Source organism: Hirsutella rhossiliensis (genome assembly GCF_020360975.1).
Source record: "Hirsutella rhossiliensis strain HR02 chromosome Unknown scaffold00002, whole genome shotgun sequence".
Taxonomy (NCBI): Eukaryota; Fungi; Ascomycota; class Sordariomycetes; order Hypocreales; family Ophiocordycipitaceae; genus Hirsutella; species Hirsutella rhossiliensis.
This window is the reverse complement of record NW_025408668.1, coordinates 6,897,259-6,912,142: the sequence shown is the minus strand read 5'-3', so window position 1 is coordinate 6,912,142 and position 14,884 is coordinate 6,897,259. Positions and strand designations below refer to the sequence as shown.

Genomic DNA, 14,884 nt, shown 5'->3' with positions numbered 1-14,884 from the left:
GAAACTGAGCTGGAGCCAGTGAGTCAGGTGGAAACGGTCGGAGATAGATCGGCCCGCTGTCCTTGCGCGTGCTGTGCTTACCCCCCCCCCCCCCCCTCCCAGTTTTTACTGTAGGACCCCTTCCGTTTGTTCCTAACCGTAGAGTCATTTCGAAAAATTGGTCACAGCCGGTCCCTCCTGCGTCATCTGGCCGACTCGACTCGACCGGGGTTTATGTCAACTCTACTCCCTGGCTCTTTGCCCAACCTTTGCCTTCGTTCGACACAGGCAGCTTCGACTTGTCTTCGGTTCCCCCGCCAAACCCTACCCCTCCGCCAACGGCCGAAGTTCCTATTCCTACCCCGCCATCGACTCCGCAGGAGCTTCGCAAACATGGCGAGCGAGGCTTCCTTTGAGAATCTCGCCCAGCGCTTCCAGCATCTGCCCTTGATTGACAGATACCCCAACTGCTTTCCTGACATCAACCCGGTCGACGTCTACCGAGCTCACATCACCAGCATCTTGCACGACATCACCGGCGTCGACAGGAGCATCATCTATCCCGCCTTGCAATGGACTGCAACGCTAGAAAAGGGAGATCTCATGCTTGCCATTCCGGCTCTTAGGGTCAAGGGCAAACCCGACGAGCTGGGCAAGCAATGGCTGGAAAAGGTGGCACCCTTTTTTCCTCATTCACGGCCCGAGGCTCTTACTGACTGCTCAGAGGTAGTGGCCCGACTCTCCCCTTGTCGAGAAGCCCGTGCAAAATGGAGCGTTTCTCCCTTTCTTCTTCAAGCCCGCCCCGCTCACCAAGACTGTCATTCCCATGGCACTGTCACACCGATTTGATTTCGGCACCAACTCGACCGTCGGCCTCAGGGACCAGAACGATCTTTCCAAAGGCAAAAAACGCATGCTTGTCGAGTTTTCGAGCCCGAATATTGCCAAGCCGTTCCATGCTGGGCACTTGCGAAGCACTATTATCGGTGGTTTTCTTTCCAACCTCTACAAGAGCGCCGGATGGGATGTCGTCGCCATCAATTACCTGGGGGACTGGGGCAAGCAGTACGGCGTACTGGCCCTGGGGTTCGAAAAGTACGGCAACGAGGTGGACTTGGAACGAGACCCCATCAATCATCTCTTCCAGGTCTACGTCAAGATCAGCAAGGACGTGGCAGACGAGAAAGAGCAGGCCGAGAAGATGAAAGCCGAGGGCAAGGAAGCCGAGGCGCAAAAGATCCTGGACGACGGCCTGGACGAGCAAGCTCGAAAGTACTTCAAGAAGATGACTGAGGGAGATGACGAGGCGCTTGCCCTTTGGCGACGGTTTCGGCAGTTCAGCATCAAGCGGTACAAGGAGACATACGCCCGACTCAACATTCATTTTGACGAGTACTCTGGCGAGAGCAAGGTCTCCGAAGACGACATGCACAAGGCTGCCGACAAGATGAAGGAGATGGGCTTGGCTGAGGACCACGAGGGCGCGCTCCTCATTGACTTTGTCAAAAACGTCCCGGGCAAAGAGGGCAAGCAGCTCGGAAAAGCCATTCTCCGGAAGAAGGACGGCACGGCTCTGTAGGCCTCAGACTGGCGCGCTCTCTGGATGTTTGATTCTAACGCGCATTACAGGTATTTGACGAGGGATATTTCCGAACTGCTGAACCGCGCCGAGAGGTACAAGTTCGACCACATGATTTATGTCATTGCTTCGGAGCAAGATCTCCACGTGAAGCAGTTCTTCAAGGTGAGTCGGGCTAGCATACTGGACGATCGAGTCACTGACGTATATGCAGGTTGTGGGAATGATGGGACACCAGGACATTGCTGCTAAGTGCCAGCACATCAACTTCGGACTCGTGCTGGGGATGAGCACCAGAAAAGGTCAGTATTGGCTCTCTCTATATTGCCGCTTATGCAGGGCTCTAGGCCGGTCTCCATCTGCAAAATGTCCAGGGAGACACAGGCTCACCAAAGTCGCGTTTTCTAGGCACCGTCAAGTTCCTCGATGTAAGATCCTCTTTACTCAGCTCATGGCCTGGTGTAGCCAGGCCGTCGGGCATTATGGTGTCTAACATGTGCAGGATATCCTCCGTGACGTTGGCGACCACATGCACGAGACGATGAAGAAGAATGAGGATAAGTACAAACAAGTCGAAAATCCAGCCAAGACTGCCGATATCCTCGGGATATCCTCGTAAGCAAATGCCAAAGGCATGGAAGACTGTCCCAGCTAATGACTGCTTAGGGTCATGGTGCAAGACATGTTGGGCAAGCGGTGAGTTGCTCCTATGGAATAGGCGCAGACTTGAAATTTGGTTATGCTAATTGGCTTCTATAGAATCAACAACTACAAATTTGACCTGCAGCGGATGACCAGCTTTGAGGGGGATACCGGTCCAGTGCGTTATCACCTTTAGAGTCGTGCAATTTCATCAAGCTTACGAATGCCAGTATCTCCAATACGCTCATGCCCGGCTCTGCTCCATCACGCGCAAAGCTGGCCTTACCGAAGAGAACCTCACCTCGGCAGACCTGTCCTTGCTTACTGAGCCGATGGCCATTGATCTTGTACGCGTCGTTGGCCAGTGGCCAGATGTTGTCCAAAACACGTTGAAGACACTGGAGCCTACAACGATCTTGGGGTAAGCTCAGTCCTTGTCTACACGTCGACTCCCGGAACCTCGTTACTAATCAAAGGCGTAGTTACCTGTTCAAAATGACTCACGTTCTGAGCACAAGCTACGGCCATCTCCGGATCGTGGGCAGTGAACATGAGGTCATGAAGGCACGAATGGCGTTGTACGACGCTGCCCGGGTTGTCCTGTACAATGGCATGAAGTTGCTTGGCCTGAGCCCTCTGGAACGGATGTGACGACATCGAGCGGACGGTGCGAGCTCATGGTGATGCATGGTAACATTGCTATGCCGTTTCTTGGCGTTCACGAGCTACTGAATTGAGAAATAAACGCCTTGCGGGCACAGTCTCGTATGTCCAAGAAGACCATTAGCAGGGATGCGGCTCCACACGGCGGAGGGAATGATATCTATTTGATTCCACCCGACATGATTATTTATCGACGCTGAAACGCTCCCTGCATGTTGATCAGCAGGATAGCATGATTGGATCGGGAGGGCTCGATCTGAGTTGTGGAGTAGAATGACTGCTGCATGCATGTCTCTCGCTTGGGCCACGGCATCACAGGCGGGAAGGCATATCGTGGATATGCACGAATCACAGCTTGATGGCGACGCGGAGCGGCATGGCCTCAGCAACCCCGGGCTCTCATGGAGGGCGAAGGAGGAAGGCCCGAAGTGTCAGCTGCACCCTCACGGGAGGGCGAACCCCTGACGGTGGCGAGTGCGGCTGTCGAAACATCATGTCTTCAACCAACAGCGAACGGCTCTCTGGCCAATGGCTCTCTTGCCCGCCTACGCCACGGCATTTGACTTTGCATGGAAAGCAAGAGGTAGTCGATAAAGGAGCCAGATATTCGCTATGCCGCGAACATGCAGGGAAATGTCCTACACCAAGTTGCGGCTTCTCCGTTGTTGGTTGCCCATGGCCGCATGCTCGCACCCGTATTCGTCTCCCAAAACGCCTCCATGGTCCAATCCCTAGGCCATGGCCCCAGTTGCGTGACGTTTGATGCCTGTCTTGTTCTCGTCAGCCCAACGTGGCTCATATCCCTTGAGGGAGGGCTGAGGGTTGCACCTCGTGGATATTGGGCGTCAGGGTGAACGATAAATAGCCCCCCTCTGCTCGTCCTGTGCCGACAGAATCTTAACTCATCTGCCGCCGAGCCCTCGCCACTCGTCGCCTCTTTTACCCTTTACTGCACAAACCCGTCCCCTGCCGCGGGATATCGAAGATGCACGCCCTGTTCCTGGCTGTCCTGGCCCTCACGGGGCTCCAAGCTGCCGCCTTTCCCTCGGCGCTCCTGGGGGGGGAGGTGGACGCCGAGAAGACGAAGCGATTCACCCAGGCCGTGGCCAACATGGAGCCTCGCCAGGTCCCTGGTGGCAACGCCCCGGGTCGGTTCAACGCCCAGCAGCAGCTCGTCTCGACGACCGGCACCCACAGGTTTGTGAGTCAGCCCCGACGGCGTCCCAGTCAGTGCCCTCTCCCTTCCCCATCTAAGACTGTCGGCGTTAGATTGCGCCTCGGCCAGGCGACCAGCGAGGACCCTGTCCCGGACTCAACGCCATGGCCAACCACAACTACATACCGAGAAACGGAGTCGCCACAGCTGGGCAGTTCATCAAGGGGTGTATGGACGGTAAAGCCCGGCGACTAGACCCGACGTTTTTGTTCGAGACTGACGCCGCTAAACAGTCTATGGCATGGGCCTCGACTTGGCCACGTTCCTGGCCGAGATCGGAGCCGTTGTCAGCGGAGACTTGGTGTCGTGGTCAATCGGCGGCCCGCCCCTGACGTGGTCCCCCCTCAGCGGACTCCTAGGAAGGCCGCGGGGCATCTCCTTTTCGCACAACAAGTACGAGGCCGACTGCTCCCCAACAAGAGGTGACTATTTTCAGTAGTAAGTAGGCTTCTGTCCCCAGCTCCGGGCGCCGCCGCGAGGCTGACGGGGCGCCCTGTTGAACAGCGGCGGCAATGCCTACAAACTGCAGCTTTCGCAGTTCCAAGAGCTGTACGATGAGCCCCTTGGCGCAAATGGATACGACGTCCCTGCCATGGCCAGGTTCCACGTGAAGCGCTTCCGGCAATCCAAGGAGAACAACCCATACTTCCTGCACTCAAGCGGCGCCCTCATCGTCAGTTCAGCCACCTTCAGCTTCATCTACCGCTTCATGGGCAATAAGTCGGCAGATTATCCCCAGGGCTATCTCAACCAAGACGTACTCAAGTCTTTCTTTGCAATCACAGGCGAGCCAGGCAACTTCCAGTACACTCAAGGCCACGAGCGCATCCCGGACAACTGGTACAAGCGCGCCGTCGGCGACGAGTACAACTTGGTATACTTCGCCAAGGACCTTTCCGATGTCCTGGTCGCCCACCCAGAGCTGATTGCTCTCGGGGGCAACCTGGGACAAGTCAACACCTTTGCCGGCGTCGACATTGGCAACTTGACAGGAGGCGTTTACAACGCCCAGAACCTGGCACAGGGCAACAATGCTGCCTGCTTGGGTTTTCAGTTGATTCAGCTACTTACGCCCGACATAGTCAAGGGGCTTTACTCTCTCCTTAGTCAACCGCTCGCGCGGCTCAACGATGCCCTGGGGAATGCCCTCTATCCTTTGAACTGCCCTCAACTTCAGGAGATTGACACGGATCGACTGAACCAGTTCCCAGGGGCAAGTTTGCGTTCCTGAGAGAATGGCCGGGTGCCTTTTTAGGTGTCGGCAAACCTTGCCACACGAAGCCTCCGATGATCCTGGCATGCTAGTCACTTCTTTGAGCCTGTCATCGGGCAATGCAGAGTCCGATTACCACTTGAGTTTCCCTCGGTTCATTTTTCGGCAAGACCGTGAAATATATACAGAAGCGCATGGAACAATAGGATCGGTTGAAATTATCCGCAAAAGAGCGAGCGACGCATCCGTGTCCATGTGCGACGGGTGCGGTCAACACTTCTGCTCGCTTTCGGCACCAGTTGCTGCCACGCAATAGTGCAGGTTCCAGGCATTGGATGCGAGCTAATACTGCCATTTGTCCGATCGAACAGTCGTGGTCGCACACGTCCGGGGTACCGTAAAGGTGTGGTCCGGGTCACGCTCCCAGGTCAGAGATCCTTTTGAATTGACCTTGATGTACTTGTACTTGACGACTTGGCCGGCCTTGAGAGACAGTGTCCCCTTCCAGAGCGGTTTGTTAGGCGTATACGCGGAAGCGTCCAGGGACACGGCCTTGTTCGGTTTCCAATCGCCCAAGGCACCTGTATCACCAACCAGCTTAATTGTCTGGCCGTACTCGGTTTTCGCAAGCTGCTCGAAAGTCACCGCGACGGAAGTGGCCGTCTGGCAACCGCCCGGAGGGGTTGTAGGAGTTGATGGCGGTCTTGACGTGGTTGTGGGCGGGGGAGCACCAGTTTTTGGAGTCTGAGATGGAGGGAATGACGTGGCAGTGGCTGCCGAGTACGATCCGACAACAGAGGTGGCGGAGCAAGTACTCGGCATCGACTTCACTTGGATATTTGCCCATGGCGGCGGCACAATGCCCGCTCTGCGGGCGGCGGCGGTCAGAAAAGCCGCATATGACCAAGTCAGGTCTCTTGCGGAAAGTGGATGTCCGTCGTCCTTGTCAAATTGCTCCGACATGGAGCCATTGGGTGCAATGTACGTCGCAACCACGTCGACAAAGCCATCTGCATATGCGGACACGGCGGCCAAGAGATCCGAAAAGGCAGAGGTCCCGCTAGAGTGAGTCCCCTTTGACACGCCGGGCACGAGGTCTCGAAAGAAGGCAAGCGAAATGTCCGTGACGGTGATGGACCCGGCCTTTTTCCAAACATAAAGAGAGTCATAAAGCTGCTCCGCGGCTGCCAGTGTGGTGAGATACCATGGGTGCCCACCGAAATATACGTCCTCGATATAGCGGCCTACTGCCACGGCCTTGCCCTTGCCGACGCCACGGTTGATCTTGTAGCCCCGGAAAGAGTCGACTGTCACCTTGTGGTTGGATAGAGCCTTATCACTGCAAGGCTGGAACGTGGCAGCGTCACACTCGAGCTTTGCATCAAAGACGTGGATGGACCCGAGGATGGTGTTGGCGTCTTTGCCCGTTCGGCCATCATGGACGTTGACTATTGGCGGCGGTTATTTCAACCAAGTCTTGTGAGGCAGGAGAACAGGCCAACTTACTGTTAGCATCGATGTAGCCGGCCGAGGGCACCCAGAAGCTCTGAAGAAAACAGAGGATATGCGGCGCAACATCCGAGTACGAACTACCCGGCTTCCCAAGAGCCGTTGCGAGAGCACTTCCCTCGACGAGAGCTTAAATAATGTCATCAGTCAAACCCGCACTTGGCCATGTGCTTCAACCCGCGTGAGGTTGACTCACCTCTATACTGGCTGGATATGGTGAAAAAGGAGCTTCCATTGACCTCCTCCCAGAGATCAAAGCCTGTTTGGTTCCTTGGCACAGTCAGCTCCCGTCTGCACTGCTGGGCGTGTCTCACGGGGGCTGCTCACCAGTACTGTGCCACGTAATTGAGGTCATTTTGAACAATGGGCCAGAGGATGGTCGAGGCCGTCGAGGAGTAGTCGTTTTGGATCAGCCAGTTGGCGTACGTGATCAAGGCGATTGCCCTTAGCGGGGGACCATCTCTCTGCGGCCGGCCTTGAGCTCTTGATTAGCCACATGGACTACGCACTAGCATCGGGAACAGAAGTCTCACCCCAATTGTCGACAAAGGCAGTCAGGTTAGCGTTAAACTTTGGCTCGCCCAAGCCTTGGCCGTCTGACAAAGACCCGGAGGGACCGCTGACACCTTGGAGCTTGGCTTGGCTCGCGACGAATTGCTCGATATGGAGCTGCAGACCGGCGTCGTAATGGTTGACGAATCTCTCAGCAAGGGATTTGAATACCAAAGAACTGTCGCGGGTCCAGGTGTAGAAATCTGGCGTCGGTCAGCCAGGACTGGACCGAGGCACGGCACGCGGGACCTACAGTTTGGGTTCTCGGTGCTGGGAGAAGCGATGACGACTCCAGGGCCGGCCCCTTTGACGTTGCAGCCATGGGCGCCGATATTGCATAGAAGCTGATGCAAGGCAATGGGCGACTCGGTGTCGATGAAGGAGTCGACTGAGCGTCTTAGCAGAGTGCCCTGTCTGTCCGTTGCAGAGCGTCCGAGGACGGCCTGGAGGGCGACGGAGCCGAGTAACAGAGCAGTCGAGACGAAGTGCATGATGGGCCGGGCCAGGGAAGCTGTGTCGTTGGCAGACAGAGCCGACATGTGCTGGTCGAGGAGCTCCATGGCAACTTATAAGCTGGGCTGTCCTATTCCGTCAGACGGCCGGACCATTGGCCGTATGCGGAGATGACCATGAGGCAGGCGGTCGAGCTGAAAGGGCCGATACTATCCTGGACCTTGCTGGACGCCGAGGAGCAGGCGGGGCGCGGGGGAGCCAATGACGAAGTGTGGACGCTACCCAAGACGGGACGACGGGTATGGATTGAGATGAGGTCGTGAGCTAGTCTGTCCAGGGACTCGAGTTGAGGGAGGCGGACGCGGCTGGCTGCTGGAGGCGCGGCAGGACGATGACGGATAAACTGGACGAGAGCAGAGAGGCAAGGTTGCGCAACTTGCCGATGCTAGCACGAGAAGCAGAGGGCCAATGGCGGTGGACGACCGGGCAAGCAGGCAGGCAGTGGTACCTGTATTGGGTGGCTTTTGTACCTCGCTGCTTTTGGCGACTGGAGTATGACGATGCCGCCCGTCTTCTCGCCTACAGGTCCCTACAGATCACATCCATTACGTATAAGTTACAGTATGCTCTCATGTGAGGCAATGCACGGCAAACAGAGCCAACATCAGCAGCGCAGCCGTTCATTTCTCTTCAGATTAGCTTACCTGCTCCTACTCGTCACAGCCTGGCGCTGTGGCACACGGCAAGGACAGATCAAGAACCAAACATGGAGTTGTGCCAAGGGCAAACAGCCGCTTCAATCAGCGCTCGTGATCTTAAAACAAACCTTGCAAACGTAGTAAGCCCGAGGTGTACGAGACCCCACGAGCCTATTGGCTCATGCAGTCAACACATCAGAATTAGCCAGATCCAATGAGCACAGCATCATGCATCTCGAGCCAATACTGCGACCATCTGGTCCGTCCCGACAGCGGCACGTGCAATTCAAGCGATATTTCTCGCTCTGCCAGCGGGGCATGTAGGCTTGCCATGGTTTTCCCCAACCTCACCGGCCGACGGCCTCGGAAAAGAGGGTTGGAATATAGCGCCTCCGGTGCAGAAGCCACCGCGCTCAAGCCGTCTTGCGACGACGAGCGGGGCAGCCAAAGACCGAGTCATTCTAGGACCTGTCGATAGGAAGATTGACACCATAGCGAGTTGGTGGCTCCATGAGGTTATCGAGCTGCACGGCAGTCGACCCTGACCTGAAAAGATCAGGCAGGGGACCGCCGGGCACAGATCCGTGATGTGAAAGGGGAAGCAAAATAGACCGCGAAAAAAAATCTCGGCACTTTTAAATAAGCCCACTGGCGGGCTATCCGCGTGGGGCTGGTCACGTGCACTGCGTCCTTGGAGCTGAGGCACTCCGGATTAACTACGGAGCTTTTTGCCGACGGCATTCTGTAATCCAGCGTCAGTCGCTACTCCCAAGCCACCACCATCTCTTCTCTTCAACCTCGACCTTTTTTCCTGGCCAAGACGCGACTCTTTGTCTGCACGCGACGCATCGGTAGCCCCGCAGTACCAAGAAGCAGCAGGGAAAATGGATGTCGCAACAATCGAAGAGACCAACCGTATTCGGTTGTCTCTGGGCATGAAGCCACTGCCAGTGCCCGGAGCTCAATATTCTCAGCAAGCAGAACAGAGCGCAGCCTCCGACAGCGATGGGGAAGCCGCCAGCACTTTGGAGAGCCGGCAAGCGCAAGCCTACGACAACTACAAAAGCCACATGGACGCCGAGGCCTCGAAGAAGCGTCGCGAAGCGAAGGTCGCTACAATCCGAAAGGCCCGTGAAGCGGCTCAGCGATTTGCACTCCTCGAAGGAAAGAGCCTGGGCGAAGCCGATCAACAAGAAGACGTCGATACGAAATCTTGGCTGATGGGCCAGAAAAAGCGTCAAAAGAAAATCGAAAAGGCCCGAAAGCTGGAAGAGGAGCTGGCGGCAGCCGAGGCGGCCGCTGCCGAGGCTGTTCAGTACACTTCCAAAGATCTCGCCGGCATTCAGGTTGCGCATGACACCTCGGCCTTTCTGGAAGGGAATGAACAGATCCTCACTCTCAAAGATGCCACCATTGATGAAAACGAGGAAGCGGGCGATGAGCTGGAGAATGTCAACCTTCGAGAGGATGAGAAACTCAGCGAAAGACTGGAGCTGCTGAAGAAACGGCCCGGTTACAACTTCGACGACGACGAGATTGGTGACCGCAGCATTCTGTCGCAGTATGATGAGGAGATTTACGGGAAAAAGACGAAGAAATTCACTCTCGACTCGGACGGGGCTATTGCCGAGCTCTCAGACATACTGAGCCAACCAGCGCACAAGACGAACAATGCCCAGAATTTCAGCCTCGACGACATCGTCGGTGAGTGTCCACCGAACAAGTCCACCTGCATCTTCAGCTGACCAGTCATCTTATAGGTGATGCCCCTGCCTCGTCCGACTACCTGGCACCTTCTGAGATCAAGGTCAAGAAGCCGAAAAAAAAGAAGTCGAAGAGCACGAGGCAAAAGCCGCTTGACCAAGATGACATTTTCCCCGTGGGACAGGTGGAAGCGGACGAAAATGCCATGGAAGTGGATAGCGGTCAGGCTGTCAAGGCCAAGCCGAAAGCAAATACGGATGCGTTCGTGGACGACGACGACCTCCAAGCGACCCTGGCGGTTCAACGCAAAAGTGCCCTCAAGAAGCGCAAGAAAACCAGTCCAGAGGATATTGCGAGGCAACTCAAGGAGCATGCGGATGAGCCCGAGCAGGGAGATGCCAGTCAGAATAGGGGCCTCGTCATTGGGGAGATTTCGGAATTCGTTGCCGCTCTCGACAAGAACGAGGAAGATAAGCAAAACACAAAGAGACAAAAGAGGGCGACAAGCCAAGCGGGAACACATAGCCAAGACGCTCACCGAGATCATCCTATGGCCGATGCCGACGAAGTCGAAGGCAGGAGAACCTCCCATTCAAACGGAGTTACGGACTGGGCGGACACAGATGCCCAAGATAGTAGGATTGAAGAGGAAAAGACTGTCGGCGAAGGCATGGGTGCGGCGCTCGCCTTGCTGCGGGAGCGAGGTCTGATTGAGGAGTCTCAGGGAGATTCCTCCCATCAAAGCCACCATGCCCGCCAGGGGTTCCTGAAGCGAAAGCGGCAGCTTGAGGAAGAGTTGGACGAAAAGGCGCGGCAGCAACGTGAGCGGGACCGGACGAGCGGCAAGCTGGAACGCATGTCGCGGGCGGACCGGGAGGAATACGCACGGCAGCAAAACACATGGCGCGACCATCAACATTCGCGAAAGATGGCGGAGCTGATCGAGTCCTCGTACAAGCCCAATGTTCAGTTGCAATACACGGACGACCACGGCCGGCAGCTCGACCAGAAGGAGGCGTTCAAACACCTCAGCCATCAGTTCCACGGCAAGGGCAGCGGCAAGGGCAAGACGGAGAAGAAGCTCAAGCAGATTGACGAGGAGAAACGGCGTGAATCCCAGAGCCTCTTTGACGCAAGCCAGGGCGGTGGTATGAGTGCGGCGACGTCGCAGCAGCTCAAGAAGCGCAGGGAGGCTGGCGTCCGTCTCGGTTGAAGCGCATGGGCGAGTCCCCAGCAAACATGTTACCCGGGCAGATGAGAGAGACTAAAGGTACACCATCTCTTACCTCCCTGTGCCGGCGCTTCAAATTGACATAATTCCTTGCTGACACCGTATCGTGGTTCTGTCTAGCGGTGACGTCCCCGCGAGGCTTGTCACGTCTCGACGGTTGTCTCGTCTTCTCAGGTTCAGTCTCCCCTTCCTGTTCCGCATCATGTCAACGACATCGTAAAGCATTTTGATGCGGCCTTGATCCACGCAAGGCGGCCTTTGATTGCCCAGTCGTAGACACCGGCCGGCCGCGCGACTGCCCTTGTCTTGGGAAACACATATCGCTGCGTGAACGTCGTAAGCAAGAGGAAAGGCATGGATTGAAACGAAAGAACGATAAAAAAGCGAACCAATGAGGAGTAAGCTCGCCTTGGGCACGCTCGTTGCGCCATTGGCACTTGTCTCCGGCCCGCACAAGAAAGCACATGTTTCTATCCTGCTCAGCGTGTATGAGAATGCCCGGATACCATTGCCATCATCGCCTCTATTGTAGATGCGTAAAAACCAAGAACCCGCTAGCCAAAAAGCAAATCAAACTCCTCGTAAACGCATTCTGGCCCCCGAGCAAAGTGACCCAACCCCCATTATTACTATTTCCGCACGTTTCATAGAAGACGGACCCTGGCACCAATGCCACGCCCTCGATACTCTATCCTCTCCGTCCATTTTCCCAGCCTGACCGTGACGTTGGCCACGGCATCCAGCCTCAGCGAGCCCCCGAGTGCTTCCCGGAGCTTGCCCAGTCCTACGCGGCTGGCCGACCACTGCACCGGCAACCGCGGCGTCTGCGACAACCCGGGCGGGACGTCCATCTGTCCGTCGTGAAGGATCTGCCCGATGGGCTCAGTGTGGTTGTAAAAGGCCGTGGCGTTGATGTGTTGTATATGCACGGTGTCGTGGCGGAGCGGCGACGCGAGAGTAAATGTTGCCGTGGAGGAAAGAATGTGAAAAGTCGCATCTCGGATGAAGCCTCGGCTGCCCTCTCGACCGTCGCCTTCGCCGGGGAGCTTCATTTGTGGAGTGTCGAGGGTGACATTAAGAGTGGACAATGCTTCACCCAGCAGTGGCACCGCCGGGATGGTACCGCGATGCGCCTTGACCTCAACAGTCGTGTTCTTCCCCGAAAGATAGTCTGACACAAGTCGGCGGCCGGCTTCTCGTCCTTGCGCCTTGCCAAACGTTGATGGATCCCACGTTGCACTGACAGAAATGTCTGAATTGTGTCCGATTTGGAGGTCGACGTCTTCGGCAACAGCCTCCCCAATCATGTAGCCCTGCTTCATGATGTGAAGACTAACATACGGTATCTTGGCAGTGTAGGGCGTGAGATTTGTCAGATTGACCTTTGCCCGCAAATGTACGCTCGTGTCGGAAGTGTTGATAATTCGCAATTCTCCAAACTGCGGGTTCAGGGCCCCAATCGCATTACCCGGGATATCTGAAGGTCGATCAGCGACTGTGCCTGTGGACGGTTTGTGAGATGCTCGCAAAGCTACTCGTGAGCATCTTGCTTTTACTGCCACCCCCAAGGAACATACAAGTCTAGTAAATCGAAGACGGACGTTTTACTGGAATCTTGCCCGTCGCAGGGATGCCTCGCAAGACCAGCTTGCCCAACACCGTCGCGACTCTGGCATCCACAGAAGATTTGACGTCGAGTATGATGTCTTCATCGCCAAAGAGCAGTTTTTGCATAATGTCGCCGAAAATATCGCTGTCGATGATGTCCACAGGTGCGTCGACAACTCGAGAGGTGATGGTGATGGTATCTTCATCTCCTGAGCCAGAGCTGATGCTGGAGTTTGCCTTCTGCCACTGGTCCAGATGCAATTCACCAAACTTTTGGTCCTCGTAGAAGAGGTTGCCAACTGCCTTGAGGCCATCAACGCCGATATCGACGTTCAACTCTGCGGGAAGAGCCGCCAGAACTCGCACTGTCCCGGAAACCCGAGGCTTGCCGCTGGGGTCCTTTGGGTCTGCAAACGGGCTAGGCAGTTTGAAGTCGACGTCGGTAAGCGAGAAGTTACGGATGAGACTGTCCAGATTTTGGCCACTGAATTCGATTGGGACCAAAATGCTCTCAAGGATGGATCTAGCCCATCCAGGGAGGTCAGACTCGCTTGGCACCTTGCCACGAACAAACACTTGTGTGTTCTCTCCATGCAGGTAGTGACTCATCAAACTGTCCAACGGAGACAACTTTGTATCGGGACAAGTTCGCGTGAGCGAGTCGGGAATCTCGTGAATGATGCCGCTGGCCTTGGCCAAGACGTCTGCCTTGGGTCGAACGTGAATGACGTCTGTGACAGCCGTTGCGACCTCGATGTTGGGTTGAGAAGGATCGCAGTTGGGAACAAGGACTTGCAATCCAAGGGACGGAACATCCAGGCCTAGGGAGTAGTAATTATGCAAAAGGACTGACACGTTGGTGCCAACACCTTTGTGACCCTGGCTGCCGATGGGCGCATCAAAAAACATGAGACGTTGAATTTTATACTCGGGAATGGACGGAACCTCCTTGGCTGCAAGAGCGTTAGCAGAGGTGCGTCGCTATTTGAACGTCTTTTCCCCAAAATACAACGAGGCAAAGGTGCGGTAGAGTGATTGACCTTGAATAACCATGGATTCCACCACATCGTGGGTGCCTAGGGGGAAAATGCCCGATTTGAGGCGAAGTGCCGCGGCACCCGTGACCTTGAGCTTGCCAAGCTTGCCATCCAGCCACTCATTAACAATCTTGCGCAAGGTCTCGGCGTCTCCGGGGACGACGTCGGCCACAAAGTCTAGTTTGTTTGTGTGGCCATCGACAAGATCGATGGAGAATGGGGGCACCACGGCAGTACCCAGAAGAGCGTCATGGTAGTGAGGCAGGCGCACGCTGACTTGTGTGCCGTCAGTATCGAGATTTCCCATCATGTTGGCGACGAGTTTGCCGATTCGCCGGGCGTTGCCATCGGAGACACGCGATGCATCTAGGCGAAGATTGGCTTGGATGCGCGCGCGAACTCCCTCGGCTGTCAGAGATTCGAGTGACAGGCTGGTAGGCTCGAGGACAACTGCGCTTTCGACATACTGCTTGACAGCGGGAGGGGTGACGAAGCCAAGAATGATGATGGCCAGGAAGAGAGCGGCAAGGACCAGGATGGCGATGATTGATGGCCATGGCCACCGGCCCCTGAGCTTGGCAAGTCTCTTGGATAGGCTGGGCGACGAGCCGGACTGCTGGCCGCTGGCGCGTTGTTGCCGGTCGGGGAGGAGCGGCGTCGACTCGTTAAGCGGATCCTCACGGGCGAGGAGGGGTGACTGTTCGGTATCGGGCATCGTGGTGGCGAACTGAAGCTATGATGCGTTGATGGGCATCTCACAATGTTGACGTCTCGGAGAGACGCGGATGGTGTTCGGAGGA

At 56.0% G+C, this 14,884-nt stretch overlaps 5 protein-coding genes across 5 annotated transcripts; 3 read left to right on the top strand and 2 right to left on the bottom strand.

The window, feature by feature from the left end:
• Positions 1 to 372: 372 nt before the first annotated feature.
• Positions 373 to 2,851, top strand: HRG_02442 (tRNA synthetases class I (R) domain-containing protein; the record flags this gene model as incomplete). The annotated part of the gene is made up of 11 exons (XM_044860913.1): positions 373 to 651; positions 710 to 1,193; positions 1,245 to 1,554; positions 1,609 to 1,723; positions 1,773 to 1,860; positions 1,967 to 1,986; positions 2,061 to 2,173; positions 2,225 to 2,254; positions 2,318 to 2,378; positions 2,431 to 2,621; positions 2,683 to 2,851. 11 exons carry the CDS (start codon positions 373 to 375, stop codon positions 2,849 to 2,851), a joined length of 1,860 nt encoding a protein of 619 aa, XP_044724546.1.
• Positions 2,852 to 3,848: 997 nt separating this feature from the next.
• On the top strand, positions 3,849 to 5,310 carry HRG_02441 (peroxidase, family 2 domain-containing protein; the record flags this gene model as incomplete). The annotated part of the gene is made up of 5 exons (XM_044860912.1): positions 3,849 to 4,064; positions 4,133 to 4,256; positions 4,313 to 4,382; positions 4,428 to 4,517; positions 4,584 to 5,310. 5 exons carry the CDS (start codon positions 3,849 to 3,851, stop codon positions 5,308 to 5,310), a joined length of 1,227 nt encoding a protein of 408 aa, XP_044724545.1.
• A 324-nt stretch (positions 5,311 to 5,634) lies between these two features.
• HRG_02440 (glycosyl hydrolases family 15 domain-containing protein) lies at positions 5,635 to 7,913 on the bottom strand (the record flags this gene model as incomplete). Its single annotated transcript, XM_044860911.1, has 6 exons — positions 5,635 to 6,740; positions 6,799 to 6,930; positions 6,998 to 7,071; positions 7,129 to 7,276; positions 7,335 to 7,556; positions 7,607 to 7,913. 6 exons carry the CDS (start codon positions 7,911 to 7,913, stop codon positions 5,635 to 5,637), a joined length of 1,989 nt encoding a protein of 662 aa, XP_044724544.1.
• A 1,475-nt stretch (positions 7,914 to 9,388) lies between these two features.
• Positions 9,389 to 11,421, top strand: HRG_02439 (SART-1 family domain-containing protein; the record flags this gene model as incomplete). Its single annotated transcript, XM_044860910.1, has 3 exons — positions 9,389 to 9,450; positions 9,508 to 10,208; positions 10,265 to 11,421. The coding sequence occupies 3 exons, from the start codon at positions 9,389 to 9,391 to the stop codon at positions 11,419 to 11,421; spliced, it is 1,920 nt and encodes a 639-aa protein (XP_044724543.1).
• A 662-nt stretch (positions 11,422 to 12,083) lies between these two features.
• Positions 12,084 to 14,799, bottom strand: HRG_02438 (pre-rRNA processing protein; the record flags this gene model as incomplete). Its single annotated transcript, XM_044860909.1, has 6 exons — positions 12,084 to 12,485; positions 12,549 to 12,916; positions 13,041 to 13,570; positions 13,622 to 13,868; positions 13,935 to 14,000; positions 14,088 to 14,799. The coding sequence occupies 6 exons, from the start codon at positions 14,797 to 14,799 to the stop codon at positions 12,084 to 12,086; spliced, it is 2,325 nt and encodes a 774-aa protein (XP_044724542.1).
• Positions 14,800 to 14,884: the final 85 nt, after the last annotated feature.